At 48.4% G+C, this 27999-nt stretch overlaps 1 protein-coding gene across 3 annotated transcripts; it reads right to left on the minus strand.

The window, feature by feature from the left end:
* On the minus strand, positions 1 to 27998 carry col11a2 (collagen, type XI, alpha 2). Of its 3 annotated transcripts, XM_029167695.3 has the most exons (66): positions 27354 to 27997; positions 20419 to 20580; positions 19461 to 19671; positions 19157 to 19319; positions 18681 to 18803; positions 15825 to 16268; positions 15405 to 15740; positions 14487 to 14603; positions 13306 to 13521; positions 12595 to 12648; positions 12477 to 12518; positions 12345 to 12407; positions 12186 to 12260; positions 12012 to 12098; positions 11808 to 11864; positions 11640 to 11693; positions 11476 to 11529; positions 11263 to 11316; positions 11117 to 11170; positions 10968 to 11021; positions 10840 to 10884; positions 10604 to 10657; positions 10166 to 10210; positions 10026 to 10079; positions 9885 to 9929; positions 9664 to 9717; positions 9542 to 9586; positions 9411 to 9464; positions 9250 to 9294; positions 9082 to 9135; positions 8885 to 8992; positions 8440 to 8493; positions 8261 to 8314; positions 8128 to 8172; positions 7689 to 7742; positions 7542 to 7586; positions 7403 to 7456; positions 7273 to 7326; positions 7100 to 7153; positions 6774 to 6971; positions 6623 to 6676; positions 6402 to 6509; positions 6207 to 6314; positions 6065 to 6118; positions 5915 to 5968; positions 5698 to 5805; positions 5521 to 5574; positions 5388 to 5441; positions 5204 to 5257; positions 5069 to 5122; positions 4869 to 4976; positions 4710 to 4763; positions 4514 to 4567; positions 4373 to 4426; positions 4167 to 4220; positions 3993 to 4100; positions 3854 to 3907; positions 3615 to 3776; positions 3483 to 3536; positions 3368 to 3403; positions 3232 to 3285; positions 2870 to 3155; positions 2667 to 2779; positions 2480 to 2548; positions 2164 to 2400; positions 1 to 2088 (listed from the first exon to the last, which is right to left on the minus strand). In XM_029167695.3, exons 1-66 carry the CDS (start codon positions 27469 to 27471, stop codon positions 1942 to 1944), a joined length of 6099 nt encoding a protein of 2032 aa, XP_029023528.1. In that variant the 5' UTR covers positions 27472 to 27997; the 3' UTR covers positions 1 to 1941. The 3 variants fall into 3 exon arrangements, with proteins under 3 accessions (XP_029023528.1, XP_029023527.1, XP_029023530.1); XM_029167694.3 differs by having other exon boundaries at positions 15405 to 16268; positions 27354 to 27998; XM_029167697.3 differs by lacking the exons at positions 15405 to 15740; positions 15825 to 16268 and having other exon boundaries at positions 27354 to 27987.
* Position 27999: the final 1 nt, after the last annotated feature.

Below are 27999 nucleotides of genomic sequence, written 5' to 3' on the forward strand. Positions count from 1 at the left end.
TCTTTTTAAAAAGATTATATATTACAGAAACAAGAATTAAAAAATTACTTACACACATTATAAAATAGTACTTTTCTCTTTTCAGCACCATAATGTTAAAATGTTCAACACAGTAAAAACAAATAGTTTGAGGTTGTTCTCTGTTGAGAATCTCAAGCAGAGATCTTTATTCTTAGCGCCGTTAATCCCACCCAGCTGGTCATATATCAACAAAAAGCAATGAACCCGGACCCTCAGCCTTGTTACAGTTACAACTAATAATCCCATTAATCTCATGGCTGACAGTCGTCCCTCCCTCTCATCCTCTCCCCCGCTGTGGTCTCTGATGGACGTGTGGTGCGTTCAAAGCCCAGTGAAGCAACAACAGCAAACAGCGTGACGGAGCTGGAGAGTCACCGTTTAATCGTTACAGTGGAAGCAAATGTAACAGCACAGTACAGTTTGATGAAAACACTAAAAGGGCTTTTACAATAAAATATGGCCACCGATTCTTTGGTCGTACAAAAGGGCAGAAGCAGCAGAAGTCACTCAGACTCGCTTCACGTGACCTTCGATTGTCAGCTACAGGAAATAAATACAAATGGAAGATACCACATTTGACTGGAATATTTGATGGTCCTGGTTTTTAATCTTAAAGCACCCTGTTTGTTTTCAATAAATACAATAGAATATCACTATTTCTGTACAAATGGAGTGTAATGCACATTTTCCCCAGTAAAAAGCTTCATAATATTGTAAAGCACCAGTTGAAGGAAATGGAAACAAAGGTTTAGAGCTGAGTTAATTAGCACCTTGTCACATCTGTTTTCAGGAAAGCGTGTGTTTTATTCACTGATGCAGGAAAAAGGAGGGAACTAAAATGAAAATGATATTCAGAGTTATGTGCTGGATGTCAAACCAGAAAACCTGACTGAATCTGTCTTTGCTAAGGCACCAGCAGCCCCAGTAACACCAGTATCACCAGTAGCATGCAAGAACATTAGCATCAAGTTTAGCCCAGTTTAAACCTTGGCTGTTAAATCCCCTCGTCTCCGTATCAACACATGCTCTGTTTCGCCTCCAGCGCTTTCGGTCCAACATCAAATCAATAATTCATGTTGGATTCATCCGCCTGTCTGCAAATCACGGCACATTAACCATCAGTTTGAGCTGTGGATCACAGTGTTTAATTATTTTAATGGAAATGCATGACGACATCATTACACATCATAAAGTGGAGGATTCAATCAAAGTCCAGGTGAAACTGGTGGAATTAATTCTTTGGCTGCTTCATCAAAGTTAAGAGCTGAGGTTTATGTCACTGAGCAACATGATGAAGGCACTCAAACAAGTCACTCAGTGTGAACGTGAACCTAAGGAAATGGAAAAGATGTCAGAGGGTGAAGATGAGGAGGATGAGGAGGATGAGGAGGATGAGGAAGATGAGGAGGATGAGGAGGATGAGGAGGGAGGTAGAGCAGGTGATGTAAGTGGACAAACAGACAGCGGGAGGAGCAAGAGGGGATCAGGCTTCAGACTTCAAGTTGCCGGTGTGTTCTCTTTGTTTGAGCGACTTCTGTCGCTGCAGAAAACGCAGATCTGTTCTGAAGGTGTTTTCTTCCTGTTTCACGGTCTGTTCTTCTCTCTCTGCGAGTTTATCTTTACTCTCCTCTTTACTTTTTGGACGTCCATTAATTGTTGGGAGGATGTTGGTTTCCCCAAACTCATACTCAAACGTGAACACGTTTGTCTCACAACAGCATTTGTTTGTGTGTGTGTGTGTGTGTGTGTGTGTGTGTGTGTGTGTGTGTGTGTGTGTGTGTGTGTGTGTGTGTGTGTGTGTGTTTTTCATATCATTTACAAGTTAATTTACAAATTACTGGGCATGTGTTACATATAAAAGTGTGTCTTTAAGTGTGTATGTGTGTGGTTGTGTGTGTATGTGTGCATGTGTGTGTGTGTTTAGCCTTGGAAACAAACTGGTCCCACTTCAAAACCAAACTGCTGGTTGCTCTCCCCAAAGTCTGACACCTTGACGTCCAACAGAGGAAGATGCTCCACCTGCGGCGTGTTGATCTCCAGCACCGTCCTGTCGAAGCCCTTCCGATACTGCAGACACACAGAGAGACGTCAGAACCTGAGGTCAGACCTGCTGATACGAACCCAGACCCAGATCAAACTCACAGAGCAGCCGTCCACCAGCGCTTTGATGTAGGGGTTGGTTTCGTAGCTCAGCTCGTCGTCGTTGGCGCCCTGGAGGTGCAGCGCTCGGCTGTAGCTGTTCTTGGCGCTCTGCTCGGCCCAGGCCACGGAGCGGTGGCAGTGGTAGGTGAGGTTCTGTCGGGCCTGGACGCTCAGCAGACGCAGGAAGCCCATCTGGACCACGCCCACAGGTTCCCCGTCAGAGTCCACGTAGTGGAACTGAGGGAGGAAAAATCTAATGGTGAGAACAAACCAGGCTAAAAACACATTAGAACCAAAGAGTAGGAGCGGCACCGACCTTACTGCCAGTGGAAAACTGACTGTACCAGGACCCTGGAGTCTCTTTGTTCCATGAGCTCATCTTCACCTGTGTCAGCATCACACAATACAATACAATTAGACACGCCTTTAACTTTATTATGGCTCATTTTCAGCAGTCAGTCATTTCTCCACTGGATGAGAGCGATGCTGATGTGTGGACTGACCGTGCTGACGCTCTTGCTGGGGTGGAGGCACGTCTCAGCTCCATTTGTGAAGTTGCAGAAGACCTTGAAGGAGTCTCTGGAGCAGCCCTGGTTCGGGTCGATCCAGTATTCTCCTGCAGACGTGACAGAGATGAAGTGGGATGACATTAAAAAGTGTTGTGACATCAGCCACAGGAGAAGCGGTTGGAGGTTCTGCTCCTCACCGTCCTTCAGGTCCGGCTGACTGAGGTGCAGGTCCTGGCAGGTGCGGGCCGGACTGTCCTGGGTGCCCAGAGGGAAGCGCATGGTCTCGATCTCCTGCCGTAGCGAGTTCAGAGAGCCGAAGATCTCCTCCATGCCTTCGCTGCCCATCAGGAACTCGGCGCCCGTGGCGTCGGATGCAGGCATCTCGGGGTCGGACTCTGTGAGCAGCTGGCTGGCGTCGATGGAGCGCTTGGACTTGGGGCTCCTCTGGATGGGCAGAGGCTGGATCACCTCGCCTGGTGGACCCTGGAGAGCAAGTCGAATGGAATTAGTCACGTTTGTTTCATTTTCAGAAACGTTAGCAAGTAAATGCGGTGCTTACAGGAGGTCCAGGAGGTCCTTGGACGCCCTTTTCTCCCTTTGGACCAGTTCCTCCCTAAACAGAGAAGTAATGTTAGAGCTTTAGATGAGAGTCAATGTAGATATTTAATCACTTCATGTTGTGCAGTAATACTCACAGTAGAACCCTTAGCTCCTTTGATACCTTGGGAACCCTGCAAGAGAGTTTTCATGTGTTTTCATTGCTTTGAGTCAACACATTCTAAAGGTGGAGCACAGCTAATGTTGACTCACAGGCAGACCAGGAGGACCAGCGGGGCCGAGGGGTCCAGTTCCTCCAGGCATTCCCTGTGATAGAACACAGATTTCACACATTACTATCACAACAGACGATCAGTCAGATGAGGTGAGACGGGCTGGACTCACGGTCTCTCCTTTGGGTCCACTGGATCCCTGAGGCCCAGACAGACCTCGGTCTCCCTTCTCTCCCTGCTCTCCCGGGGGTCCAATGAGCCCGATAAGACCTGGGTGTCCCTTCTCTCCCTTGGAACCGGGGTCTCCACGCAGGCCTGGGAGACCAGGAGGTCCCTGCAATAGGAACAGAAAGACGGTGAAGAAGAGATGGAGACGGCAAAGTGTGTTAATGAGACATAAAACCATCGTACGATGGGTCCAGGTGGTCCTTTCTGTCCAGCTGCTCCTGGAGATCCTTGCTCACCCTGAAACACAGAAATTCAGAATGTGGAAATTGAAAAAAATCAACAATCATCAAAAACAAGCAGAACACGGAGTGGATCCACTGACCACTGATCCTGGGAGCCCTCTCAGACCCTCTGTTCCTGGTTTTCCTGGTTGTCCCTGGGGGCCGACGGGGCCAGTCTTTCCTGGGGGGCCGACAGCCCCGGGGTCTCCCTGTAATCACTACGGCTTAGAAACAGGTTGATTAGATGATCAACAGCCAGGCGGTTCTGGACTCACCTTGGTTCCCTTCTCTCCCTGACGCCCCTCTGGTCCCCTCGTTCCAGCAGGACCCTGGCAAATAAAACACAATAGTCAATAACTAGCAAACAGTTCAACAGATATTTACTGAGTTAAACATGTTTCTGCTTTAGGATCAGGATTTAAACAGTAAATAAATACAATGCGCGATGGAGAAAGGCCTTCCTGTTTGGACTTGGCCTTACCCTCTTCCCTGGGGGGCCGGGGAGGCCGTTCTCACCAGGAGGTCCAGGGGAGCCCTGAAACCAAAGGTAGAGACAGATTAAAGAAACTGACACATTTGATAGAAATTCCTGATATTTGTGCTGCTGCATCGTTTGACTCACAGACTCTCCTTGTTCACCATCTTCTCCTCTTTCTCCCTTGGCGCCATCTTGACCCTGAAGGTAAAACAGGCACAGGTGGTGGGTTTATTAAACCAGCAGTGCATGAAACCAGCTCATCTGAATCTATAAGGCATAAAATCTATCTGAAAGCATCATCAACAGTGGTTTTAACATAAAGCGTGAAAACGCTACTCACTCTGGGTCCAACCTCACCAGTGGAACCAGGATCACCAGGAAAACCGACAGGACCCTGAAGTTAGACAGAAAACTCTTATCTATAAATTGCAACAAAAATAATCTGAACAACAAACATTTGGACACTTTAACTGTTGTGTGTGTATTATTTATGACTTACAGGATTTCCTTTGGGTCCGTCGTCTCCGGGTCGTCCTCGTCCTCCTGCAGGCCCAGCAGTGCCCGGCTGTCCGGCTTCTCCCTTCTCTCCACGTTCTCCACGAGGACCCTGACGACAGTCGCACACACCTTTTTGTTATCTCATGTTATTAACAGGTCAGTGAAGCATCATCATGTCTCTACTGACACGCTGACACTCACCTTCTTTCCAGGTTCTCCTAAGATTCCAGGTGGTCCGCTCTCACCAGGTTCTCCCTGAGGAGCAAACAGGGCTTGTAGTGAAATTAACTCAAAACACACACATTGTTTTAATATTTGACAACATCTTCTCTGCACCTTCTCTCCATTTGGCCCAGGGTTACCCAAACCTCCAGGAGGACCTTGAGGACCCTAACACACACATAAATGCAAATCAGACAAAAGTTAAAGTTCCATTAAAAGAAACCTTAGACAATCCTTCAGCTCAAAATATCTATGGTGTACTATAAATTATACAGAGTTGAAAACTGAAAACACTCACATCGGCGCCGTTGGGACCAGCTGGGCCACGGGGTCCTGGAGGACCTGGAGGACCCTGAAACCACAAAGACACTTGTGCTTTAATCATCTTTTGTGACTTGTGTGCAATCATTGTGTGTATGTGTAAAACTCACCAAAGGTCCCACGTCTCCTGTCTCTCCCTTCTCACCGGCCGGTCCTGGAAGTCCCTGCAGAGCAAAGACGTGAAACAGAACTTTATATAGATGTTGATATAGATGTCAAGGTTTAACAGAACTCCTGTAATCATATATATACCTATAACAGGATATTTAGTGATGTAATGCTTTTACCTGCAGTCCGATGGGTCCTAGGGCTCCAGGAAATCCTCTGGTTCCTTCATCACCCTTAGCTCCAAAAGGCCCCTGCTGCCCACGTGGGCCCAGCTCCCCATCAGCACCCTGCACCACAGAAGAAGAAAACACCAATACATTGTGTTGTGCACTAGTGATAGTTAGTGAAAACTCACACTTACAGCATCACAAGGTTAACGTTGAGGTTTGTACTTACAGCAGGACCAGGTTGACCGACGGGACCCATAGGCCCAGGTGGACCAGGAGGACCCTGCCCACAAACAAAGAACATCAACAACCATAGATCACACACCCAACTCAGTTAAATCAATAGAAATAAACCGGACACAATGTCAGGTTCACTCACGTGTTCTCCTTTTCCTCCTTTAGCTCCTTTCTGACCCGGCTCTCCAACCTCACCCTGCGACACCAAACACAATGAATGATCAGACTCACAGCTCCACAACCACAATGCTCCAGATTAATAAAGTGTTCAATCTGTCACTGGCCTTGTCTCCATCCTCTCCAGGTATTCCAGGGGATCCAGCTGGGCCGGGCAGACCCACAGGACCCTGCACTCCATCACGACCTGCAGGGCCAATCGGACCTTTCTCTCCCTAAACAGAGGAAAAGGAGGAAACACAAGAGTTATTGGTTCACATGGTGTTAGCAGCTGTTTCAGTGCACATTTCCAGAATACTCACAGGAACTCCTTTCTCTCCAGCGGGTCCAGGAGGCCCTTGAGGACCGGGTCTGCCAGGAGGTCCAACAGTTCCAGCAGTGCCAGGTTGTCCCCTTTCACCAGGAGATCCCTAGAAATGTACGGCACCACAAGCAGAGTAAATATTACAGCCATCATTCATTAATGACGGCTTCTGTTTTCAGCGTTGTCATTTATTTGCTTTCTACATTGTGGTGAACTCACAGCAGGTCCAGGAGGACCAGCAGGTCCTTCGCCTCCCTTCAGACCTCCACCTCCCTGGAGAAAAGACAAGAAGATATTAACCAGGAATCACCTCATGTCAACTGGTGCTGAATTACTAATATGAAAGCAGATATTTCTGGGTGCTGCTCACAGGGGTTCCAGGCAGCCCTCTCTCTCCAGGGAAGCCTCTCAGTCCTGGGGGGCCGTCTTTACCGGGGCCTCCTGGGGGTCCAGGATCTCCCTTTGTCCCCTCCTTCCCTGAAGGGCCGGGAAGTCCTTGCTCTCCAGGTGGACCAGGAGGTCCGGGGTGGCCGCGCTCACCCATGGGGCCAGTCTCTCCTGATGGACCCTGAAAGATGAGGATGGAGAGAGCAAGAAGGAAGAGAGGAAATAAAGAGACAAATCAGTAAAATGCTTAAGGTCTGATATATTTCACTGGGTTAGTGATGAATTCTGCACCATAACTCCGAAACTCACCTGAGGTCCAACGACTCCAGGAGGACCAGGTGGACCCACCTTACCTTGGAAACCCTGGAGAAAACAGGGAAGTCAGTATGAATAAGGGAAAGACTGGTTTTGGCTTCACTTCAGGTGAGACTATTATTACTATTCATTTTAAACATTTTGTGTGTTTGAATGTTGAAACATACAACTTCTCCTCTCTGTCCAGGGTGTCCGGGCAGTCCGTCCTTTCCTGGTGGTCCCTGTAATAAAATATTACATTAGATCCAAGTTAACCGAAGACAAGACGCCAAAGATAAATTAAAAACATGTTCTTACAGGAGGTCCCTTTGGTCCTGGGAACCCGTTCGCTCCCTGAGGTCCAGGTAATCCCTGATTAGACAAAACCACGTGATTAGAACAAATATCTTAGAAGCAGGTCTAGAGGAGTGTAAACCAACTAAAGTGGAACCCATACCCTCTCTCCAGGAGGCCCAGGTGGGCCGTCGCTTCCTGACGTTCCCTGAAGGCAACAATACAAACAGAATTAAAAAATATGTTTGTTCCTTCTTTAGTAAATTCATTTCATGATCACAAGTTATTGTATTAGCAGATATAGACAAACTTTTGCTCCTGGCTTCCCGGTCGCACCCCTTGGTCCTCTCTGACCTCTGGGTCCCTGAAGGTCACACACATTTGATGTAATTACTTATAAACAATCAATGTTCAATGAGTGTCCAATTAATTAAATCAGTGGGGATCCAGCTTTTGCTGACCCCCAGTGGTTTAATGGCAGCACTGCAGCATTTTCTGACTTATATTAACTTTTAAACTTAAACTGCTCAAAAATCATGTTTTTACCAACATGTCCACATTGAGAGATTACCACAGTGGGTAAAGAAAAACATAGATGTATTGCTTTTTATTGCTTTTTAGTCTAAGAGCTAAAGTGTCAAAGATCATCATCATCATCCTCATCCTCATCATCATAGGAAAACAACCTTCAGAGGGTAAATGAATGAATGAATGAATAAATGACTGAATGAATGAGTGTGAAACCGTACCGTTGGTCCTCTTTGTCCTCTTGGCCCTGCTTTGCCTGTCAAACCCTGAAAAGGATACCACAGACTCAGTAGGTCAACTTTATCTGCAGCCTCCTCCTTGAATCCCACCATCTTTCATGGAACCATCACCTACCCTTGTTCCCTTCTCGCCGTTTGTCCCGGGGAATCCTGGGAACCCTAGAGATCCCTAAAAAGACACACAACACCGTTGGTATTTCTTCTCGGCACACAAAGACTAAGGGGCAACTAGCAGAAGTAGAAGGATTAATACATGAGCTAGTTTTCAGAGAGTTGCTTCTTTTAACATCCTACCTTGGGTCCAAGTCTTCCAGGATATCCAGGAAGTCCAGGAACACCAAGTTTACCCTGGAATCACATGAACAGCAAATAACAAATCTGACAAGAATAAGTTGATTCTTTGTTAAATAAAGTTAAACTGATTATATAAAATAATTGATAATATGATAATATACATGACAGATGATGAAAGAGAAGCTGACAGTGTGACAGAGTTCAGCCACATTAACACACACTACAATAAACAAAACAACAGGTAACAAGAATCAAACACTGCTCCACCACTAGAGGGCAGCACAACACTTTGTTACGTTCATAAAATCCTTCTCAAATCGTATTTGTAAATGTGCGGCCTGTTTGTTCCAGTAAAACACTGAAACCAGTAGAATCAGTAACTCTCTCTCTTCCTGTGACTAGAAGCTGATGCTATAATCGTTTCTCCTCGTTTGATGTTCGTTACCTTCTCTCCTACAAGTCCAAGTGGCCCGATCTCACCAGGAGGTCCAACGCGACCCTTCGGTCCCTCCGGACCGTCCTCTCCTCTGGGACCTGGAACTCCAAGCTCCCCCTGTCAACAGGAAGGACCGTCAGAATAATCATTACGTCAAACAGGACATGATAAACTACGCTGTTATTCACTGTAATATTTAATATTACCCGTTCTCCTTTGACACCAAAGTCTCCCTTAACTCCTGGAAAACCATCTTCTCCCTAAAAAGACAGAGTTAAACATTATATGTTTCGGATCAAATCCATCACAGACCTGCATGTGTCTTATTTATTATTTAATTATTATGATTTATTTCTTATTTTGGAGTCACTCACCTTTTCTCCCTTGTGGCCCTTGAGTCCACGAATTCCTTGTTCTCCCTGCAAACAAAACATTAAATGATCACTATCTGACACAATAGGAAACATTTGAGGTGCAATAATTCTGATTCTGTCTATTTACTACCCAGTGATGTCTGAGGATGAACTGCACTGACCTTGATGCCACGAGGGCCTGGATACCCGATGGGCCCCTGAGGACCATTAGGGCCCTGGGTCACAGAAAACACAGGTCAACATGCTGTTAAACAACAGCAAACAACATCAGTGTTGTGATGAGGTCGGTTACCTGGTTCCCTTTGGTGCCAGAAGGTCCCTCTTTTCCTGGGTGGCCCTGAGAAGAGACGCCAGTGAGATAAAGCCTCAGAGAGAAACTCAACTATAACCAGTAACAAGCAGCGACACACGTACAGGAGGCCCGTCGGCGCCAGGCATTCCAGGCAGACCCGGTTTTCCCGTGGGACCCTGAAGGACGAGACGGGAGATCAGTCAGTTCATATGAGGCCTGTGGACTCTGACCACGTCTCCTGCTGATCCTGGATCTGCTGCATTCTCCTGAGCTACGTACAGCTTCAGTTCACATGGTGGAAACACCTGTTAACTGACTGTGGAACTACCCGTTGGTTCCGTACCTTCTCTCCTGGGGGTCCAATAGCTCCCTGAGGTCCTGGCATTCCCTGTGAAAATAACCACATGATTAAAGACACTGGACTTGTCGTTCATGATGCTTATGGTTTGAATGTCTTGACACCCTTCCGTTGTCCTGATCTCACCTGAGTTCCTGGGGTTCCCTGCTGACCTGGAGGTCCTGGTTCTCCTTGAGGACCCTGACAGACAGAAACACAAGATGAAGTGGTGACATAGACGAGGGACAGACTTCAAGCTCCAAGTGGTGACTTATAGTGACACTGACCAAGTTTCCTTTGGGACCCTGGGGTCCATCATTTCCTCGTACACCCTGAGAAAAGAGAGAGGAGAAACAGAAAATAAATAATCTGTTCACTAATGTGCATGTCACAATTAGCCACTTCTTCCATCCAGCCCAACTTCAAAAGAAGGACTCAAAGGCCTCATCACCAGAATGCTTCAGAGCTTATAAATAAACGTATGGTGGGAGTGAGATTAAAACGTGGGGCACGGCTGCATAAATCCTGGGTGACGCTGGCGTCTGGGTTTTGTTCACTGTGGGATGTTTGCACGCTCAGTTTTAGGTTGGTGGATCCCCATCGTTATATCGGGACAGCAGCTGTTTGTTCTGGAGGTGTTTCTGGTGTTCAGTGGTCACAGCGAAATAAAACAATGCTGCTAAAATAACAGAAGCACAATGTGGTTTAAATGAATTTCGACTCACAGGAGGTCCAGCGATTCCAGAAGGACCTTTGGGTCCGAGCAAACCACGAGGTCCCTAAAAAACAAACACACGAGAGAAGTCAACACTGACAAGGACACACACGCGAGCCTTCATCACATTTAACTAATTATCATCTTATGTCCATGATTTGTTTGGATGATTTGATCTTAATCACAAAGATGAACAGAACAATGATGACTCATTGCAGATGGCTGCGTTGTCATGGAAACACTCACTGGTTCACCTGGGAGACCCCTGGGCCCAACTTCCCCGTCATCTCCCTACAACACACAGAAGGAGCAGGTCAAGGATGGAGCCTCCTGCTTATTAACACGGAGCCAAGCAGTGACAGACGTCTTCCTACCCTCTCTCCGTCCTCTCCTGTGGGTCCTGGGGGTCCCAGTGGTCCTGGATCTCCCTGTAGAGATAAAGAGTGGAGGTGAGAGGGATTAGAAACAGACTGCAGCTCAGCTTCAAACACTGCAGCACCATCATCATTTACTGTTGACTCACTCTGTGTCCTTTGTCACCAGGCAAACCAGGAAGACCATCAAAGCCGCGGTCACCCTAAGAAAATAACATTATCAATAATAATATTAATTCATGTTTTAGATCCATAAGGTTTATGTACAAACACAGTGTTTGTTTACGACACTGACCTTGGTTCCGGGCTCTCCTGGCATCCCTCTGGCTCCATCAGCTCCAGCTCGGCCCTGGCAGGAGCAAAGCAAGAACAAGTAGGATTAAACGGATAAGGGTTAAACAGTCTGCAGGTTATGGATTTATTATAGAGCTTTTAATTTTGATCTGTTGTGGACTTTAGTCACTGATAGAACTGATTGTGACAACATTTTTGTTGTTTATTGACTCACCCTTCTTCCGGCTTTGCCTGGAGGTCCCATCAAACCCTGAGGTCCTCTGGGGCCCTAAGAACGTTAAAATTCATATTGATAATAATAATAATATTGATATACACTTGTCAGGGTAAATTATGTTAAATTGATATATTGAATAAGTTATGATGATCTTTTCTTACCTGAGGTCCAGGATCTCCACCTTCTCCCTTCAGACCAGGACTTCCAGGACCTCCCTGACAAACGTACAGGGATTAAAATCACCAAAGCTGTTCATCCAAGTCACTGCAAATGTTGCAGCTTTGTAGTGACAACAACAGGTTCTCAGATCCAGGTGACAGGAAACATACCAGAGGTCCAGGGCGTCCGGTGTATCCCATCGGTCCAGGCGGTCCTTTCAGAGCCATCTGGAGACGAGGTCAGAAAAAAAGGCTGATTTTAGTATAAAAACGTTTTGCTGTCACTATGTTTTCTTTTGCTCCGCTTAGTTTGTCAATCAAGATCTTAAACGAGATCAAGGTGAACACAATGAAAAAAGCAAAGCGATGACCGACCCTGGCCTGAGACAAGATGGCCGCTGCCTGAGCTTCCTGTGCAGAAGCAGAAGGACCCTTCTCTCCTCCGCTCTGACCAAAACGGAACTGCAGGGAGAAACAGGATCATCTCAGTCAGAGAAACAAGTGTCAGTCACATTTATGTTCAGGTACAAAGGGTCAAAGGTCACCCACAGGCAGCATGACGGAGGTTCCAGGAGGTCCAGGGACTCCGTCAGCTCCAGCCAGACCAGGTCGACCAGGAGGACCCTGCAGCACGAAGACAGGAGGTAAAATGGATCTGCATCATCTGATTGTGTGTTTGTGCAGTTGGAGCTCAGTGCGTTCACTCACCCTCTCACCAGGATCTCCAACAGAACCAGGGGGTCCAGAAGGGCCAGGGGGACCAGGGAGACCCTAGACCAGACGGAGGAGAGGTAAGTACATAGGAGGAGCTGCAGAGCACACACGGTCAGTTCTACTCACAGCAGGTCCCTCAGGTCCTGGAGGTCCTTCAATCAGCATGCCCTGCCAAAATAAAACACAGCTCGCTTCAGGACACGGCTCCAGTCAAGCTCTGTGGCTCATGAACACACACGCTCACCGGCTCCAGGACGGCAGCTTCTCCTTTCTCTCCTTTCTGGCTCCTGACGTTGGCCTGAGGAAAACACACATGTGGCCGACAACGCAGCTCCGTCAGTACAGACAGAGACCCTGACCCACAAAGACACAACGTCACACGCACAAAGTCACACGCACAACGCACAATGTCAGACACGCACAACGCCAGACGCGCACAACGTCAGACGCACAACGTCAGACGCGCACAATGTCAGACACACGTTGGCTGGAAGCGTTGACACAACTGGAGATGAACCTTAGTTTGTCAACACAAAGTAAAGACATTTATCTCTTGGTCCATTACTGGAACCAGTGAACCAGTGGAACCAGTGACATAAATGAAAGAATCAAAGACACAGCGACGGCTTGTGTGCTGCTCTTTAAAATGCCTCCTGTGACCGTGTATGTTACAGATGTGATGTCCAGTAGGATCCAGCAGCTGGGTCCATGATACACATGGATGAATTTAAGGTGGGCCTACTGGGAACACTGGGGCGGTGGCTGGTGCTTTCCCATAATCCATCCATGATTCTACACTGCATAGAATGAACCCATTTCAACCATGACACTTGGTCTTTGTCCATTTATGGTCTGAAATGATTTTGATGTAAATTCAATATAATTGAATTGACACTGACCAGGACTGGGGTTGAAACTGGTTTCGTATTTTTGCCTCAGAAGCAAAACTACTTACGCGTCCCTCGTCCGTCACGGCGGACAGAACGGGGCCCATGTCGGCGTCCAGCTCCCCCGCCTCCACCAGCGGCTCATTGTAGTCCCTGTAGGAGTAGTCGTACTCCTTGTGGCCCACGTCTCCTGTTACATACTCCTCCGTGAAGGCCTCCTCCCCCTCACCGCCCGCCTTGGTGCCCTCCACCTCCTCCCCCACCAGCACTGGCTCCACCTGAGGCTGGGTTCATCAGAGCCACGAGGGGACCGAGGCCACGGAGGAAAGGAAGAGGAAGGTGGAAGAGGAAGAGGAGGGAGAGGAAGAGGAGGGAGAGGTTTGTTCGAAGGGGAAACATTAGTGGAGAGGAGCATATGTAAAATGAATGAGCCTTACCTTCAATAAATCAACAGAGACAAACTAATGACAGACTCTATGTTCATCAGCCAGTGATCTACTGATGAGACTGTTTTCACCAAAGTGTGTCTGTGAAACCATGACTACATGATTTCTGCTTGAACCAAGAGGTGATGGAGGACGTGAGCACGATTCTGTGGTCTCCAAACACAGAACTGACAGAAAACACTTTGTGAAAAACAAAAACCTGCTACAAAACAAAACTAGTGGACGCCCTGTTGAACTTACCATGAATGGGATCCAGCTGCAGTTCACTACAGAACGTACAGTAACACTGAACCACCACCAACAGACCAGTTAAAGCAACCACTCACTGTCAGATGAATAATTAAAGTAATGAAGATGAAACACTGACAGACTTCACTTCCTCTCAGACATCAACACATCACATCCATCTCCTCTCACTGTGGTTAAACTCAGTGTCAAACATTCCTACGTGACTCTCCTTCCACAAGACCTTGTTCTGATGTCAGGATCAGAACCGGGTCGACGGCGGACGGTGACATGAGAACGGAGTCTTGTTGTTAGGGAAAAATGAGCCACGTAAGAATGTCTGAAGGTCTGAGGAGCATGTGGTGCATTGTGTCCTGAGGTCACGTGTGGTTAGAAGGTTCTACGAGGTTAAACTACGAGGACTGGGTTCACCTCCACACAGAACCAACCCGCTCCTGCCTGCTGAGGTCTCTCTAAGCAGGTTTGTGTGTTCTGGCAGCGGTGGCGGGTCTGGATCCTCTCCACCGCTGCCGTCGGTGTTCCTGCTCTATGTGAGCGGTGTGTGAGCTTCTCGTTACCTGTGGGATCTCCTCCGGTTCGATGACCTCACCCTCGGCCACCGGGAGCGTCTCCTCATAGAAATACTGGGGGTCTGTCGGGGTGTGGCCAGCCTCCGAGCGCTCAGTGTCTACGTCCTGAATGTCCAGGTGAAGGAAGGTGGGAGCAGGGAGGAAGTAAGCAGATTTGAATGGAAGAGGCGTTAGTTCAAAGTCTGCTCATAACGATGAGTTCAAAGAAGAAAATGGAACAAATCTTCAAACTGTGGCTGTGACGAGGGCGAGTCACATTTTGAAGCTGTAGAAAAGAAGTTTCAGGCAGTTTCAGAATCTGAACGACTATAAATTTTGCCGTGTGCAAGATTTAGGGAGTCGCTGAAACCACATGACTGAGATTTCTTTTCTGTTGAACCATTTTTGCGCTTTAAAGCTCTCATGAAGCGGTGAGGATCTATTCATCCCTGGTCAAAGCATCAGGAGCCGATGCTGTGGGATGTTTCACACAGCAGCCGTGGTCACTCCTGAGTTCAACCACCACCAACCTGCTGATGCTGCTCAGTTTGGCAGCTTTTAATGAAGCTGAACCGGGAGCATTTCTGTGAGGCTGCAGTTTTATATTTGACCCAAGATTTGACCAGAAACAAGAAAGCAGACGGTTGTGTCGTGTTGCATGAGTGCAGGTTCCCCACATTTAGCTCATTCTGAGGCTCAGATCCAGCGTGAAGGAAGCAGCGTGAAGAAGACGACTGCTCCGTAGCCATGCTCCGTGCACCGCTGCATCATATCATCATATCATCATCCAGATCATATGATATAGAACGCGTCCGGCTCAGTATGAACCAGCTTCCATCCTGAGGACCAGCAGCGGTCTGGCCTCCGGATGGGACGCCGGGTCATACGGGCCGGACCCCGACCCAAACGCGAGCCCTCCTGCTGTACCTGCTGAAAACCGTAGCCTCTCTTGGGTGCGACCGCGGTTCCGCTCAGCGCCGTCTTGTCAAACGGAGGGAAAGGTTTGTGCAGGGACTTGACGTTATGGTTCTGTCCCAGTCCGGACCTCGAGGGAGGAGTCGGCGCCGCTCTGTTTGGGGCTGTCGGCTGGTAAGACCTAGTGGCTGGAGCTTTAGTGGCCACGGGCTTTGAGGCTTTGGTGGCTTTAGGTGCTTTGGTAGCTTTGTTTGCTTTTGTAGTGGTTTCAGGTTTGCTCAGATTTGTGGAGCCTTTCTTCTCCACCGCAGCTTTGCCGTTAGCTTTAGCCTCACCGTTGGCTTTGACCTCAGCTTTGCCGTTAGCTTTAGCCTCACCGTTGACTTTGACCTCAGCTTTGCCGTTAGCTTTAGCCTCACCGTTGACTTTGACCTCAGCTTTGCCGTTAGCTTTGCCGTTTCCATTGGTTTTAGCTTTTCCGTGGTTGCTTCCGTTAGTCTTGGGAGCGATGGTGGTTTTCCCATTGGGCTTCTTCTCAGATGAGGACTTTCCATTTCCATTGACCTTGGCCGGGGCCGTAGGTTTAGCTTCAGGGCCCTTCCCGGTACCATTGGCTTTAGCGGCACCGTTGGGTTTCTTCTGGTTGTTCTTAGAGGGAGCGGCCGTGGGCTTAGATTTAGGGGCCGCTGTTGCTTTGACCTTAGACAGCAGAGCTTCTACTGCAGTGGGCTTGGCTTTGGAAGGTTTGGGAGCTTTGGTGGGAATGGGGGTCTTGACTATTTTGAATTTTCCTGCCTTGGCTGGTTTAGGGGGGGTGGGTTTGGGTTTGAGGAGACTGGACTTAGTGGGGGCTGCTTTTCCATTTCCCTCCTTCTTCTAATGTCCATAAATATCGATTGGTGCAGATGTTTTAGTGTGTGAACGTGCATATTTATAGAAGGAAGACGGGGGTAAATGGAGAGATGGGAGGGGGTGAATGCACAAACAAGGGATGGACAGAAGGAGAGAAAGACAAGAGTGTGTTTGAGAAACAACGACATAAAGATGCTCAGGTTGGATGATCTGCTGAGACTGTAAAGGCATTACTGGATACAGCACCAGGTTACAAGACCAATACAGCGTTTACTGTAGTAAACAGGAAGAAAACTGTGAAAAGCACCAGGATTGGAACGTTTGAGAGGTTCTTGCTGATTTGTCCAGTAATGCCCTTCGCAATATTAAATGACGATGCAGCATCTTTGTGCTACTGAGCTGGAGCCTGTGGTTGGAGATACTGAGGGTTTGGCTCATCAGGTGAAGCTGTTACTGAACACACACATGCACACGCACACGCACACGCACACGCACACACACACACACACACACACACACACACACACACACACACACACACACACACACACACACACACACACACAGCATCGCCCTGCTCACACAGCTGCAGGACAGAGAAGGTTTCTGCTGATTGGTCAGTGGAGGAGGATGGATGGAGGGTTGGCAAAAGCATGTTAATGACGTATTACTACAATCTAACAACTGCTGCACATGTTGAATGTTGACTTGTGCACGATGAACGTCAAAACCAGCTCGTATTCAAGCCTCATACAGACGTTTAACCTGCTTGTTTAAGTGTCAGATGGACAAACGTAAATAATCACCAGGTAACAAGTAACGCAGACAGACTGGTCTAAAGTCCGGACAGTATTCTCAATGGAGCACATGAACCAGATGTTTCTGAAATTTCAAAGTTTTTTGACTGATTTTTAGTTGCTTAAAGACAAGACACATGAAGGAGAAGACGATGTGTGTGTGTGTGTGTGTGTGTGTGTGTGTGTGTGTGTGTGTGTGTGTGCCTGTACGTGCATGCGCGTGTGACAACACAGCTGCACCTGAACCAGCCCAGCTCCAACTCAGCCACATCTGAACACACAGATTTACTACGACATATAAATTACACGAACACGTGAATATCACAAGGAGTAAAGCTGCATCCTGTGTGATGGAGGAGGTGGAAACGAGGTGAACTGTGAATAAAACAAGGTGGACACGGAGCGATGAGGGAACCGACACAGAATGTAATGATGAGATGAACCAGATTCAGGCTCCTTTTCCTGTGTTTTCACTCTTCACCTGTGACACGTTGCCCACGCTGGGGAGAGGAGGAGCAGAGGAGGAGGGAACCCCTGACGCTTCCTCATTATATTAATGGGGGTGTTCATCCTGCTCCTCATCAAAGCACTGAGAGAGAAGGAGAAAAGCTTGAAAAACTGGAAGGAAGGAGGGAAGAGGAGGCATCAGAGGTGGAGGGAGGTTTGGTTTGAAGGCAGGAGGAATCAAAGGAGATGGATTCATGAAGTGAAGTTACAGAAGTGAGTCAAAGCTTCATCGTGTCATTGATCAGAGGCGTCTGCGCTGCATTAATTAGTTCAGACACAGACGCTGCTGATGAACGAGAGAAGAGCAGGAAACCACAGAGACTGTGGTCTGTTCCATCAGAGAGGAGTCACCTCAGCAGCAGAGTGGCCTGAAGCATGCGCGCTGTACGTTAGATGGAGGCGGATGCAAATCACTGAGTCTGGTTCTCCTGGTGGAGTCACATCAGCTCCTACGAGTCAAACAATGAGTCAGTGCAAAGATTCTGCTGCATAACGTGCACGACCAGTCTCAGGAGCTGGAGGCTCCACCGTCAGCCACCTTCACGTCAGATCTGGTTCCTGTCTCTGTTTAACTTGTTTAAAGAGAGAAGTTCTCTTCCTTTCAGTCCATTGGAACTAATGAGGTAAGACGTTAGCGTTGTATCGTCGTCTTTATAACCTTCATATAATGATTCTGAATCCAGAGCTGTAACGTGTGTTTTCTGATGCGATTTGTAGGAAATGAAGTGTGTAGTTGATGATGCTTTTCTTGATTCACAAAGAGGAAAGTGGACTGATACAGAGTGAGGACAGGGAGGTGAAAGACAGGAAGGAAGAGCAGCACTTTGATGACATCATCAGATGAAACAGAACCTGATGACCTGTTTTTATCCTGATATTACAGCTTTTACACATATTTAGTTCTATGGTAAATGGTCTCCACAGGTTCTGTTTGGACCTGACTGAGCTCCAGATGAGCCTCCAACACTATGAGCAGTGCTGGCAGGAACCACTGAGGTGATTCAGCAGCTTGTGTGAAGGTGTGTAGTTGTATTAACCTTTAGTATTTTTTGCAGCCTGGGGAAAGTTTCATCTACAGGAAGAAACAACGCTTGTTTTTCAGAGTAGGAGCTGCTGCTGTGCCGGTACTCACGTATGTGTTGGGGTCCTGAGCCTGGGTCTTGGGCAGAGGGGAGTCACAGTCTGGGCTGTAGTGTTCACAGAAGTCATAGGCAGCCTGAGGGTTGGAGGCGATCAGCAGCTGCTGGATGTCTCCCTGTGAACAACAGAACCCTGTGATCAGCAGCTGTGTCCTCTGTGGGGGACCTTCATCACTTCCATCACCTTCATCACCTCCATCACTTAATCACCTCATCACCTCCATCACCTTCATCACCTCCAACACCTTCATCACCTCCATCACCTCCATCACCTTCATCACCTCCATCACCTCCATCGCCCTCATCACCTCCATCACCTTCATCACCTCCTTCATCTTCATCACCTCCATCACCCTCATCACCTCCAACACCTTCATCACCTCCTTCATCTTCATCACCTCCTTCACCTTCATCACCTCCATCAGCCGAGGGACTGACTACTTGTCACAGTTTGTCAGCAGGTCCTCACCTGGAAAACCTCCTCATCCAGCAGACGGGCTCCGAACACTGTGATGCCGTTGGTGTCGATCTCTGCGTTGTTGCCGCGGGGCAGAGGCCGCGTCATCTTCTTCTTGCAGTCGAGCAGCAGCGTCACATTCTTCTTGGAGACAGACAGAGCGATACGATGCCACCTGGAGACAGAGAGCGAGAACCGAGGGCAATAAATGTCTAACGACCTGATCAATGAGATTAAATAATAATTCACACACACACACACACACACACACACACACACACACACACACACACACACACATATACAGGTTACTGACTTGCCGTCTGCCAGGTTGACCCCTCTGAACAGTGGGAAGTCCTCGGGGGCTGGTTTTCCGTTCTGGTCCTCGTACAGGAAGACCGGCGAGCGTCCCAGTTCCACGCCCAGCTGCTGCACGCCCTGCTCGCTGTAGACGGACAGCAGGAAGGCCTGCAGACCCGCCTGGGCCTTCACCAGAGCCATGAGGGAGAAGTTCTCTGGGAAGCGACCTGTGGATGAGCTGCATTAATGTGGCTCATTTACAGACAGGTCACACGCCGCAGAGGGACAGTCGACAAACTGAGCAAAAAGAAAGGATTCTAGTGAAGAGTCTGAAGGGATTCAAGTCAGATCAACAGGTATCAGGACTTAAACCCACATAAATCTGTCCCAGATGATAAGGACACGTGATAACAGCTGGCACAGCTGGAAAACGGCGACTAAAGCTCGAAAACGAGCCGAAAACCAGCTCTGGATTTCCAGGATTATTGTGAGCCACATAAATGCTACTCTGTGTTTCTGTTGCTCAGACAGCTCTCAGCTTCACTTACTGTGGCTTCTCCACAGTTTAACTGACAACTACACATAATTATATTGTATATGCCTGAGTGGGAACAGCAGCCTCACAGTTAGGAGTGAGGGTTAACATCTGCACAGAAAAATGGGTTTCTGCTCCAGTTGTCATGACAAACAGCACATATAGAGCATCAAATAAAGCATCATATAGAGCATCATATAGAGCATCATATAAAGCATCATATAAAGCATCATATAGAGCATAATATAGAGCATCATATGAAGCATCATATAGAGCATCATATAAAGCATCATATAGAGCATAATATAGAGCATCATATAGAGCATCATATGAAGCATCATATGGAGCATCATATGAAGCATCATATAAAGCATCATAGAGAGCATCATATAGAGCATCATATAGAGCATCATATGAAGCATCCTGGCTGCGTTTCTACCTGAGAACAGCTGCTTGGTGGGAGCAGAGATCTGCGCCTTCTTGCTGATGCGGTACGCGTGGTCGGGGCTGCTGGAGCGACGGGACGTGCAGAAACCGGGCACCTTCTTCACCCCCTCAGGCAGAGAGGGAACCTGCAGAGCCCTGAGGACGTCCACCGGGTCTGAGGAGAGGAAACCGTCAAACTCAGGCTCAGCTCTGAACGCGACAGCGGCTCAGATGTTTTAGTGTTCGTTCATGTTTGTCCAGGACGATGGAACCTTTAGATGAAGTTCACCCTGAACGTGGTTCTGAATGCTGCTGCAGCGCTGACGCAGGTTCAGATCATGTCACGATGGACACAATGTGCATTTATGTCAAATGTAATAAAGAAGCACTGTGTAACATGTGTAGGAATGAAACGCTGCCACTCACAAACACATTCACAGTGAGGCTGCAGCGCTGCACGTTTTACCCATGATGCCGAGCTGCCTGCTTCCTCCGCTGCCTCATTTAGTCTGAGTCTGTTTACACACACTGATCCAGATTAAAGGTCATCACTTCTTCCACCTCAGACTCTTTCAACATCTTCATGTGTCCGTTGGGTTTTAAAGCGACGCAGCCATAAAACACTCGCGTCTTCCTGATCCCAGTCGCCCTCGCTGCCTCTGAGGTCACCACAGAGTTAACTCTGTCGTTTACAGCCAATTAAGCTCATTTACAGCCTGCTCTGCTACAATAAACCTGTGACGGCAGCGACGCAGGACTCGGGTCAAACTACAGGCCAGTAGGTTACAAACAGGGAACAGCTTCAGCGTCTTCATTCAGTCACATTAAAACAGCCCTGGATTCAATACACTAAACCTGAAGACATGTCACAGCACTGAGGAACCAGAGGAACGAGACGCTGCTCAGTCTAACAGACGTTAATGTTTACTCAGACGGAACAAATGTGCTTTAACAGTGACTCAGTGAGTTCAGACCACAGCAGATTAACACCACTTCACACCAGAGAGGAAGAGGAGGGAGAGGAAGGCAGGAGGAAGACACAGAGCTGCAATAACCATTCACATCACAGGCTTAAATGAACCGGCTGCTCGATGAAGCAGCAGGTGAATAAAGAGAGCGGTTGATGTTGTTTAAATCTATTAGAGTCATCGGCCCGTTTACAGACTTGCCATCGTTTCTAACCTGCCTCTGCTCAGGAATGCTGGGAATGAAGGAGGGCGAGGGCCGATGAGAGGGAGACTAATGGGTGGAGGGAACCTGGCGGGTTCTGGGGGTCGGGCAGCGAGGAGACACTGAGGTTCTGTGGATCGGGTTGCAGCCGCTGCGTCCAGTACAAAGCGGAGCTCTGTTCCCGCTGTCGCCCGGCTCACATCAGCGGCCGAGGCCCTTCCTGCCTGCAGGACCACAACACGGCAGGAATAACACGGGCCACAGGAGCGGGTCCGCCGGGCACAGCGCCAGAGTCTGAGCAGAACCTCCGCCATCGGATCCAAACACCGTAACTGCTCACAGATGCTGCAGCGCTTTCATGTAAAGAGACGATTACAGCGATGCCTTTAGACAGGAAGCTGCAGACACACAGTTGGTCCTGAAGCACTGCACAGAAGCTACACGGCCCCTGAATGTGGACTGGACCGAACCCTGGAGCAGAGCTTGTTAATGGTAACTAACTAAACAATGTCTCAGTGATGTAAAACATGTTTGATCTTCAAAGTACCAGAGTTAAAGAGACAAAACCAATAATGACACACTTCATTATGTTACAGTGTTTAACCATTTCTTTCATCTACTTTAGACTGGGGACGGGTTTAGTTTTTGGTCTGTGGCCCAGTGGGACTGAAACCCTGGACTCACTCAGATCTAGACCACAACACCGAGACCAACAGGTCATTGAATCCTGACAGGAAACACATGTGAGGCATCAAACTGTGACTCTAACACTAAGCTCCAGGTTTCAGACGGACGCAGTTCCTCAGAGCCGCCACTAGATGGAGCTGAGGCAGATTTGGTGCCAACCATCAGGCACACAGCAGGTGTTGACATGTACACACTGTGTAAACACACACAGACACACAATGCAAATGTTTAGTGAACGCGACTAAACTGAGACAGAACACTGTGAACAAACAGTCAACACACAGTGTCTGTGCTCAGATCAGAGGCGAGAGGAGAAGTTCACAGAAGGAATTTAACTGGATGTGGTTAAAACAAACACGTCTGAGTGTGAAGACGTGATGCAAAGTGTCGCTGAACCTCCTCCCTCTGTTCATCAAAGTAGTTTAAAGGCTGATGTTCAGTCCTGAGCCTAAATGATGCTCTCACACAGACACTGAGGCCTGTGGACTCACACCAGTCCAGCTGATTTCCTCTCCTGTGTTTTGTGCCTCACGTTCATGCATTCATTCACCAACGCGTCCCTTCACCTCCTGCTGCACCTGTGTCAAATACCAGACGCACCCTACAGCTGACCCCTGACCCCTGACCTCTACACAGCCCATCACTGGGAGTCATGGACGTCCACTGCCACAAACACATCCTCCAAAATATGCATCATAAAACAAAAAGCCAAATATAAATGTTCTTCCAACAGGAAACCGTAAACTAGAGCCTTCATCCAGCTGTTTCTCCGTCTCCAGCTGTGTCTCCATCCCTTCTGACCAGGGAGGCGTAGGAGCCGCTGCAGGTTATAATTTCCAGCATGGAGCTCTATAGTTATGATTTATTTATAATGTCTTGTGTACACAGACAGAATATCCATTATGAGCGCCGCTGCTGTAAAAAGGCTTTACATTATTTATACGGCTGAATGACTGGGGTTAATTATGATGTAGACGTTAAACCACGTCTGCTCGGCCGCTCAGAGAGATGACAAACACTGAAGCATCATGAATAGATCCTGCACCGAAACAGGTTCACATCAGAGGGAACGTGGAGCAACCGGATCATTATAACAGCATCCTGTCAATAATGATACTAAACACACAAACTGAGCTGAGAACAGATTCCAAACCACAGACACCGCAGGGCTCAGTCAGTGACACGCTGCAGATGCTCTGCTGTCTCATCTGAACAATGTTAACTGGACTCAATGACGGCTCAGCTTTTCCCTCAGCATCTCTGACGTCTACACATTAACGTGAAAACTGGATATAACAGAAAAACGTTAAGACCTGACTTTGGTTCAGCTGATGTTTCATGATAACTATTAACCTGCTGCTGTGTGACCGTCAGACTATGCAGCTATAGATGCTTTGTGCCAACATTAACGTTTCATACCTGCCTTCATCTTTTCTGATCTTTTCTATGTGCATTCTGCTGCATTACTGCTGAGTCATCGTTTCCTGTGCAGCAGCTCGACATGTTCAGTGTTTCCCTCCAGCTTCTACGCAGGTTCCAGCTCCTGCAGCAGCCTCTCAGTCAGTCTGACTGCTGCTCATCACTGCTACCAGGGTGAACCAGCACCTGACAGGCAGCGGGTGAGTGGTCTACAACTACCAAGCGTTAGGACTCGATGAAGCCCCTAATGCTGCAGTTTGAGCTTCACAGCTCAGCTCTGATCCAACTCACAAAGGATAAAAAGCACAAACTCAACAATGTCAATAAGAATCAGCTGATAATGGTTTTATGAACTGACGACGTCGCCTTAAATCACAGCTTCAGTCTCCATTCCACCAGACTGTTACTTTAACCATAAATCCTGCACACACTCATCTCAGTCTGGTTGATGGAGTGACTTATAATAATGCATCACATAATAACCGTCATCACTGTTCATAACCACGGCTGCTCAGAGTGGAAGCATTGAGACCTGCACCTTAAGTGATTATTAATTTCCTCTAGCACCATTTACTGCACATGAAGCTGTGGTCAATAAACCACAGAGACTCTCAGCTTCCACCACTTTTTAGGATCCTGGTGTCCTGACGTCCCTGAACCTTAGAAGTCCCAGCCACAGCGGGTCCCACCCTCCCACAGGCTTCCTAGAAGCAGAGCAGCAGTGGCTGTGAATAGCACAGACAGTCTGTGATTACGGAGCTGGAGGCCTGTTCATCCTCTGCCTGCGAGGAACGAGGCCTACACACACACACACACCACACACCACACACACACACACACACACACACACACACACACACACACACACACACACACACACACACACACACACACACACACACACACACACACACACACACACACACACACACACACACACACACACACACACACACACACACACACACACACACAGGTTTCTGCTGATTGGTCAGTGGAGGAGGATGGATGGAGCATTGGCAAAAGCATGTTAATGACATATTACTACAATCTACAAACCACTAAATCATCACCTACGACCGAGAGGAGCCTCTGCTGCTGTGTCTGAGGCGGTTTGGTCTGAAGACGCATTTTACCACTTCACATTCAGGAAGAATGTCGTGGATCAGAACCGAGGCCTCAGAAACGCTTGTTTGTTTGTGTATCAGGCTGTTATGTTACAGCCACCGAGCTGTAACTCATTCATCCACGCAGATGATGTGATGTTACATCTGTGACAGAGAACCACACTGACCCGTTTAAAACAGGCCTCACGCGGGTGTTCACTCATTCTGCTGAGGACCGGTACCAAACGGCACCGTCTGAGTGGAGCTGAGCCTCCGACGGGCTGGAAATGAGCCGTGTGGTTGGACTGAAGGTGGAGCCGGTGGGAAGTGACGACAACAGAGGAAACGTGGACCAAGACGAAGCACCAGTCACGTGACCTGCAGAGTCCTGAAATACCACAGTGACAGAAGCAGCGGCGACGCCGCACAGTGGCTCCATTCACCGCCTTTGAAACGGGGCTGAGGAACATCCATGTCAAGAAAACGCTGCCCTCTGATTTTCTCCTCCTTTGAACAACCTCGCCTTTCATGCGCTGCTCTCATGCGTCTCTCCTCCCTTTTCTTCCAGCTCATTCTCAGGGAGGACAGAATAAACACGGGCCTTTCTGACCGCCGTTTTTTCTAAATCGGTCTTTCACTGCTCGGGTGGAGAATTTACACCAACATCTGCTGCGCCACCGCGTCGCGCGCACGGAAACGCGCGTCAGGACGCAGCGTCTAGTGAGAGGAGCGCACGCGACTCCAGGTGTAACTGGACTGTGTTGACGTCACTATGACATTATCACCAGGTCAGATGATTATTGGTGGACGCTAATGAACCTGCGCCGTCAGACGCACATTGACGCACGTGCGCGCACATTTCCGCACCCGATGAAAAAACACCCATAGCGCACAGACGCATACACACAAACAGAACCAGAACTGTACAAAGCGCGCACACACGGACACACTACGCGCTTTCACTCCCAAACCGCTCCGCCGCATAATAAGCTATTCATAAACAGAAAAAATGTCTCAGGCTCCAAAATACACACGGAGACGACGGGAAGGTGCAATCGCCTCCCGCGACCTGAAATGGACCCGGGGCCAAAGAACACAGCGAACGAGGCGACCCACAAAAGACCCATTCGGTCCGTGACGAGCTTCGAACCCACGAAGTCACGGAAACAAGTCTCTAAAAACGGCTCAGCTTCAGAAAACACCCAGAAAAATGTGACACGAGGAACAAGATATAAATACGTTTCCAACAACTCGGATCTGAAAACACTTTTGGGTCGTTTGAAAGATTCACAGAATGTCACAATTTACGTCACAATAAATGATTTAACGTTCGTTTTGTTTGTCAGTGAAAACCACGTGCGGTTCCGCATCATCGATCGACACTCGAATCTGGACTCAGGTGAATCAATGGATTCTCTGTGTTGAAAGGAAACCAAGGCGACTAGTGGTCAAACGAGGAACTGCAGCGCATTCACATATTTTACTCTCCTACAGCGAAACCTTATAGGAAAATAAACGTTGGTCATGAAAGCTCTTCATTTATTAGACGTTCGTTTTAGTGAAGTAAAACATGTGACGACTCTCCACAGTCTGTTCTCACAGCCTGATGCAGAAAACGCTGCTCTGGACGCACTGGGGCACGGACTGGGGCACTGGTTGGACTGGTGCACGGACTGGTGCACTGGTTGGACTGGTGCACGGACTGGTGCACGGACTGGTGCACGGACTGGGGCACGGACTGGGGCACTGGTTGGACTGGTGAACGGACTGGGGCACTGGTTGGACTGGTGAACGGACTGGGGCACTGGTTGGACTGGTGAACGGACTGGTAACTACGGGCATCCTCACTCGGACCTGCCGCTGGCAGAATGAGGCTCAGTTTACGCGACGGCCCAGATTAAATGTCAGCACTTAGACTGAAGCTTCCAAACAGCTCCTGAAAGACGGACGGTTCTGAGCGGCAGCTCCCGTTTAAAGTTCTTATCCGGAGAAAAGTAACAGACCTGCGTAAAATAATTAGCGAGAGAAAGTGTTGATGATAAACTACTGCTTATTAGCGACGTTCAAAGATCAAAGCTCAGCTCATGACACCTGTCAACGAGCTGCGGGACACGTTAAAGACTGTTTGAGCCACTTTAAACTGGAGACCAGTAAGTTTGAGACCAGTTATCAGATGATTTTAGCGGTTTTTGTAACAAAAAATATAAAACCCACAAACATTTTGTTTTATCACGTCTAGGTTCGTTTACAATATTGTAAAAGTACCAGACAATGTGTGACACATCTGATTAAAAACAAGTTGCCTCGCGACGCTTTATGTCTAAACTCAGGTAAAGTCATGCAGGTACCGACGCATCAATTCTCCAGCACATTTTCCTATTTGTATAAATTAAGAGTAAAGAGATGTGCTCCACTTTTTCCAGGAAACCTCAGAGGCGCCGGTGATGAGCTGTCGTTACGCGCCAAGAAGGACAGTGAATAAAACGCTTCCAGCGAGTCAATGACCCGTAGAACCTCATTCAAAAGCACCAGAAAGCACAGCAGCGCTAATAAAGACTGGTCTCACCTGCTCGAGCCGCAGCCGCTTGGCACGCGACGAGCAGCGCGGCCACCAGGACGAAGGACGAGGCGTCCACGCGCCGAGGTCTCCGTGTCCTGCGATGGGGACCACGTCCTGTGTCCATAGTGTCGCAGTAGAAGCCGCTGTGAGCGGTGGAGGGAAGGATCCGCTCACAGAAAGTCAGCCGACGGGGACCGACGGACCCTCTGCGAGGCGAGCGGCTGAAGGCACGTCCCCGGAGACGTCTCTGCTTCTGCCCGACGCGTCCCTCAAAGGTCCCCTCAGTGCTCAGAACCCAACGACTGAAGGGCTTTAGGGCGAATAAAGAGCCTTAGAATAACTCAAACCCCTCAGTGCTGAAGCCCCATTGAGTCCGACGGGGTCCGAGTGCCCAAAGTGGAGAGAGCTGGAATCACACACTCTCCCCCTTCCCTCTCTTTCCCTCGCCCCTTCTTTACTTTCTCCCACGAAGAGCGGGACCGTGTGTGACTGTGTGTGTGCGTGTGTGTGGAGAGAGAGAGAGAGCAGCAAAGGGAGAGAGGGCGTGCGTAATTGCGCACAGAGATCGACAGAGCGCGGAGGAGCCTCTACGAGTGCGAACTGAGCGCTTTTAATCATAGGCCCAAATATTTCAGCTACACACACACACACA

The sequence above is a fragment of the Betta splendens genome, chromosome 11 (assembly GCF_900634795.4).
Source record: "Betta splendens chromosome 11, fBetSpl5.4, whole genome shotgun sequence".
NCBI classification, from domain to species: domain Eukaryota; kingdom Metazoa; phylum Chordata; class Actinopteri; order Anabantiformes; family Osphronemidae; genus Betta; species Betta splendens.